The following is a 5,913-nucleotide window of genomic DNA, read 5'->3' on the forward strand; positions in this document are numbered from 1 at the left end:
TAGTATTGTATGGATCTGTTGCTCATGTATGTTGGGTGGATCCCATTGGCAGGTTCCAATGCCATGGATGTTTTTGGAGAGAAAAAGGTGGCGCCTGCCTTGCTGTGAACGTGCGCGGAAGCTTGCGCTTGAAGTGTGAAACGAATGCGTGCTGAGTGCAGGCAGAGCTGAGGGTAGCTGGCTAGAGCGTGCGTGCCCTCCCTGGGAGCTGTGCTGGCACAGGCAGTGCCATGGCTCCCCTGCACTGCTGGATGAAGTTACAGGGTGCTACTTGACAAGCGGATTAAGAGGGACTGACCTAATGAGTCAGGCCCGGAAGTAAAACCGTTGCATTTCCAATAGGTGAAATAATAAGATGACTCTAAGGGATGGATCCATGTCCAGAGCATCTTAATGCAGGTTTAGTTCCTCCCTCACTCAGGACTTTCCTGGGTACTTTTATCTTTATCTGCCAGGTACTGGGAAGGGTTCAGGTGAGACTTGGATGAAAAGTGTTTTTGTCTCCCTCCCAGCCTGTGCCAACAGCGCTGGCTCAAGTTGACCGTGAAAAGATCTACCAGTGGATTAATGAGCTCTCCAGCCCCGAGACAAGGGAGAATGCGCTGCTGGAGCTCAGCAAGAAGCGTGAGTCTGTGCCTGACCTCGCCCCGATGCTATGGCACTCGTTCGGCACGATCGCAGCGCTCCTTCAGGTGGGTAGGACTGGTGGTGTCTTTATTCCGTGGTGCAGAGCTTGTGCCACCATGGGACGGATCAGGGGGGATCCCTCGTCAACGTTGCTGGGAGTATGACATATGTTGAATCATGTGGGAAACCCGATTGCTGTTAATCATCACTAGCAAGGTGATGTGTGCGGAGGGTGTAAGGTTCCTAATTAGACAGCTTACACAGTTGGAAGGGGAACGGACAAGTTCCTGGGTGTATGAGCTGCCTCTGGATCACGTTCTGGCTTATTTTTGTATGATGTTGTACCAGAGCTACAACGGTTTTACTCCTAAGATCTCTGGTTTGATTGTTTTGCATCACCTTGAGCAATTCCCAGTCAGAAGGTTGCGCTTGGAGGGATCCTGCTGGAAGGGCAGCGTGGGAATGCTGCTCACTTCTCCAGAGGTCTGTGCAAGTGAAGAAAATTACACAGGAGCCGTACTTGGATGCAGGCAGATTTCTGAATTGGCTCTCTCACCCTCCACTGCTTCCCCTGCGCTGAGTTAGAAGAGGGCCAGCAGCTACAGTGTGGATCGAGTGGGTGTGCTCTGACCCTGGGCACTGGACAACAGTCCTCTTCGATCTGGAAGTTCAAAACAGCAGTCTCTATGCTGGTAAAGAGCCAGGAAGTCAAATTAACCCTTTTAACTGAAATTAAGGTTTCAGTGCGTTCCTGTGACTCCTTGTCAAATTGACTGACCCAGCTCTGCCCTTGCCTGGGCATGGTGGTGGCTGCCACGTAACTGCAAAGTGGTGCTTGGTGGAAGCAAACCGTCATCTCCTGTCACTGTAGTTCCTTGCTGGGCAGGTACTTTGGTGCAGCTTTCTGATGGTTTTTTCCTTTGACTTTATCTGTTCATTTTCAGGAAATTGTAAATATTTATCCCTCAATCAACCCTCCGACTTTGACAGCCCATCAGTCCAACAGAGTCTGCAATGCTTTAGCTCTACTGCAGTGTGTTGCATCCCATCCTGAAACCAGGTAAGCGTTCCAAGCGCGCGAGCTTTGTGACAGCTCAGCCCGTCTGTTTGACTCCAGAAGCTCCTTTCTTCTCTTTTTACCCAGAGAAAAGGAACAGAGGGCAGAGCTGGAAGACAGGCAGCTGTCTCCTGCTCTCACTTGTTTGCATGGCTTATCGGGATGACAGCTTTATGGTGGTCCTAAATGCTCTGCATTCCCTGGATCATCCTGAGATCCTGCAAATTCCCAAAACTTAGGCTTGTGGCAGCTCCAGGGAGCTCAGCCAGGGACATGGTTGTCTTTGTGCTGAGTCCTGTGTGTGGGATCCTTGATTTAATGAGCTTACAGTTATTTTAGACCAGCTGTCCAAAGTGTGGAATGAGCAGGACTGTGCTTCCCAGAGACCGTGTGTGGCAAGGGACCAGTAGCAGAGCCATGTCTGGAGTCCTCAGCAGGTGCCTGGCTTAAGATTTTCTCAATCTGTATCCAGCCCAGGCCAGCAGGGGAAAAAATTATATTGATTCAGCCAAAACCAGTAGCTAAAACTCAAGAAAACTGCCCAGAGATCCGTGATCTCATGCAAGGAAGTGTTGCACAGCCACCGTTGTTTTTCAGCTGCTGCAAAGTAGTGTTAAACAGCAACCCTCTGCGAGGTAATATCCAAGAAAATAAGGTAGTTTTACACCACACATGACTTCCTCTGAAAACAGAGGAAGAATGTTGGATGATTTCGCTAGAGAGCTTCCCTCTGCTAGCAGAGCAATCTCCAGGTTTCTCCCAGTATTTCTCACCACTGTCAGAAGGCAGCGTGAGGACTCGCGGGGAAAGCTGCGGTAAGGCCCAGGGATTAGCCAGTCTGGGTTTCTGTCATGGCTTTGCACATGCATTGTGCCCGACTGTCCCTGCCCGTGGGAGCCTGCGAGGTGAAATGCAGCAGTGACTGTACAGAGCATTGGGTCTGGGTGGCAGGAAGAAGTAGTAAAACCAACAGGACATGCTCTGTTCCTGGCCAGCAGGGATGCAGGTAACTAGTAGTTTGGGTGTTGGATTTTGTTGTCTGCCCAGCGCAGAATTAATTCACACTTTCCCATCAGAGAATGACCTGTCACCCTCTTGAGGAGCAGCAGTGATGTCCCAGGAGCAGTCAGAGGCTCTGCAGGGTGAGGCTGCATTGTGTGCCGGTTCGTTTTCCTTGTCTCACGTACGGTGTTCTCCCTTTCCTACAGGTCAGCTTTTCTGGCAGCTCACATCCCTCTCTTCCTGTACCCCTTCTTGCACACAGTTAGCAAGACACGTCCGTTTGAGTACCTGCGGCTCACGAGCCTCGGAGTGATTGGTAAGCAGCCAGAGTAGTGCCGGAGCCGGCAGGTCGGATGCAGTCGGCCAAAATCACAGCTCCCTCTTTGTTGGCTTTGTCTGGCTCCTGTAGTATTAACAGGATTTAATTTTCTTATTTCTTTCTTTTCTTTGTTTTTTAATTTTCTTATTTCTGCCCAAAACATTTCTCTCCCGGTGTGTAAAGTAAAAGGGTCTTAAAATGCCTTTTATCTTCCCAGAGGTTGCTGAGTGTGGCATGAACCTCTTGTGTTTGTGTTCCCACGGAGGGGAGAGCCCAGAATGCACCCCCTTTCTGAAAAGCCAACAACCCCCAGGCCCAGCTTGATTGCTTGTATGCTGCCAAACCGATTTCCGCTCCGGCTGTGCGTTGCGGCGCAGCTGGAGTTGCGCTGCCCGCCGTTCAGACGGAGTGGGTCCTGGGGGAGGACACAGCCCTGGCTCGCTCTGGAAGGGGAGAGTTTTTTGGAAACAATCTATCATGTATTGACTTTGGGTTTTGTTTTTTCCTTCAAGGGGCCTTGGTGAAAACTGACGAGCAAGAAGTGATAAATTTCTTGCTGACAACAGAAATTATCCCCCTGTGCTTACGCATTATGGAATCTGGCAGTGAACTCTCCAAAACGGTACCTACTCCTTTTGTTTTAATTAAGGCTCCTTGTTGCTTATCTCTGGCTGTCAGTAACCTGCGGAGGTGGCTTCTGTCCTGTTGCAAGTGCTGGGGCAACGCTGGGTGGAGCTCTTACCTCCTGAAAAACCAACCAAACCCACCAAACTCCGCTGGAGTTCCTGGCTTGGTGGTTTTGCTGGGAAAGGTCTTGCTGCTCGCGGCACCGGTTCCCTCCTTTGCAGTCCTGCAGAGTAACTTCCAGGGCTGAGCGGGACCAGCTTCCCTTGGCCTGAGAGCGCAGATGCTGTGGCTGGGCAGCGCAGTGGCTGTTAGTGGTGGATGTGGGAAGGTTCACTGCACCGCTGATCAGGGGCTCCTTTTCCCCCTGAGCTCAGACCTGTGGTCAGACTGTTCTGATCACCCAGGTGGGCTGGCCATGGGTTTTAGTCTGCGTGAGCTCCTCCGGTGGAGCCTGCTGACAGAGCTGGCTGAGGTTCCTCCAGAAAGTCACAGGTCTGATGACATGTCAGTCGTGCTCACGATGAAGACCGAGGTCAGCTTGCTAGATGGCAAGGCAGTGGCACAGATCCCTCTCACGCTTCCTGCTCGGTGACCACGGTGTGGCCATAATCCTGAGCCTGCCCTGGGCAGCCCAGCAGTAGTTGCTCTCTTACACAACCTGCGTCCAGTCATCTTGTGCACACTGGCTTGTGTCTGTCTCTTTTCTTTGACCAGAGATGCCAAGCATTGTGCATTTCCTTTTGGCTTTAAGCTCTCACTAAGCACAGCATTTGCTGCCTGCTGAAAGGCCTTTCAGCTCTGGGACTGCCTTGAAAAGAACACAGCACAAAGGCTGTCCCTTTTCAGGATGGATAAATTGTTTATACACTGCTTCTGCTTTCTCCCCCTTCCAGGTTGCTACCTTTATTCTTCAGAAAATTCTCCTGGATGACACAGGGCTGGCATATATCTGTCAGACCTACGAGCGGTTTTCCCATGTTGCCATGATACTGGTAAGGTTATTTGTTTCCTCTCTTTTTAAAAAAAGCAGAAATGGTGCTCTAGCAGCCAGCTTCTTCAGCAGCAGCGTAACTGCTCTGGCAGGAGCACAGGACGAGGGAGGCAAATCGTTCTTAGGCCGACGGCTCGCGACACCGAGCTCTCCGCTCTCCGCTCCTGCGTGTCTCCTTCATGTGTTTCTGGTTCGTGTGTCAAGAGAACACGTTAGTTGTAATGCACTGAGTCCCCAGGATAAGCCGGGGAAGCATCTCCAGAGAAGGAGGAAGTGTTTTCAGCGTTGTTAGTTGGATGTGCGTGCTTTAATTTTACGTAGGAATGATCCCACAGCTCAGACCATGGATCTGTTTCCAGTCTGTCTCCCACAGCAGGTTGAAAGAGCAGCAGGTTGAGTGAAGGAGTAAGAGCAGGGCAAGCCCATATGTTACTTGCCCTCCTGGCAGTCTCGCAGCTGCCAGCTATCTTCAGCTTTGGATTTCTGGGGCCAGCTGTGGGTTTTCTATGCAGTAACCCCCAGTGTTTGTCCTGGGGGGGGTTTGCTGTGGCCAACCTGTTTTTTCCTCTTTAAACCTGGCTCCTGCTAGCTGCTGCCTATGGCTTTAATCGTTGTGTTGGAACAGTGAGAGAGCAGACAGGTTTTGTCTGTTCCTTGTCCCCTGTGAAGGAGAAGTTTGAGTACTCGTCATGTGTTCATCCCAGGAGTAATAGCCACAGCTTGAGCTTTATGATCTCTGAGCTCGCCAAGAGGAATAAATGCCTGCCCTGGAATAGCAATTTTCCTACTTTTGTGTCTCGTTGTTTGTTTGTTGGCTTTTTAAAGGGTAGTCTCAGGGGAAGAAAGCGCAGCATTGAGCGCTTCGCAGTGCTGGTTCTGTGCCGGAAGGTTGATGCTTTCATTGGGAATATTTATTTGTCCATTTTCCCAAACGTAAAGACAATGTTCCCTCCTAATTAACCCACAAACCGCAAAATCCGAACGATTGTGAGCTGGTGTCCATAGTATCCCATGTGACATGATTTTTGCATTCAGGAAAAGGATCAGCTTTGACAGGGCGTCTGGCTGGGGGGCACAGTGAAGGATGCAGTTAGAAAGGTCGGGAGGGAAGGAGGCGAGGGAAATGCCGTGGCTGGGAAGGTCCTGAAGACGGAAGGATGTGGGTGTGTAAAGCTGTGGTAGCGTGGAAGAAACCCCGGCCGGGGTGCAGTCCCAGTGCAGGGAGGAAGCACTGACGTGATTGACATTCCACAGCTAGAGGGGAAGATGAAAATGTTCGTAGGCATTCCT

General features: G+C 50.9%; 1 protein-coding gene across 1 annotated transcript in view; it reads left to right on the top strand.

Moving 5' to 3' along the window:
• Nucleotides 1-492: 492 nt before the first annotated feature.
• The window catches only part of RQCD1 (RCD1 required for cell differentiation1 homolog (S. pombe)), a gene marked incomplete at its 5' end in the record, with an annotated part of 6,609 nt that continues 1,188 nt past the window's right edge, over nucleotides 493-5,913 (top strand). Inside the window, 5 exons of the mRNA XM_010151642.1 lie at nucleotides 493-692; nucleotides 1,572-1,687; nucleotides 2,893-3,002; nucleotides 3,518-3,627; nucleotides 4,526-4,624. Of these exons, the coding sequence (XP_010149944.1) occupies nucleotides 493-692; nucleotides 1,572-1,687; nucleotides 2,893-3,002; nucleotides 3,518-3,627; nucleotides 4,526-4,624 (635 nt within the window). The remainder of the gene's footprint in view (nucleotides 693-1,571; nucleotides 1,688-2,892; nucleotides 3,003-3,517; nucleotides 3,628-4,525; nucleotides 4,625-5,913) is intronic.

The sequence above is a fragment of the Eurypyga helias genome, unplaced genomic scaffold, assembly GCF_000690775.1.
Source record: "Eurypyga helias isolate BGI_N326 unplaced genomic scaffold, ASM69077v1 scaffold44035, whole genome shotgun sequence".
NCBI classification, from domain to species: Eukaryota; Metazoa; Chordata; class Aves; order Eurypygiformes; family Eurypygidae; genus Eurypyga; species Eurypyga helias.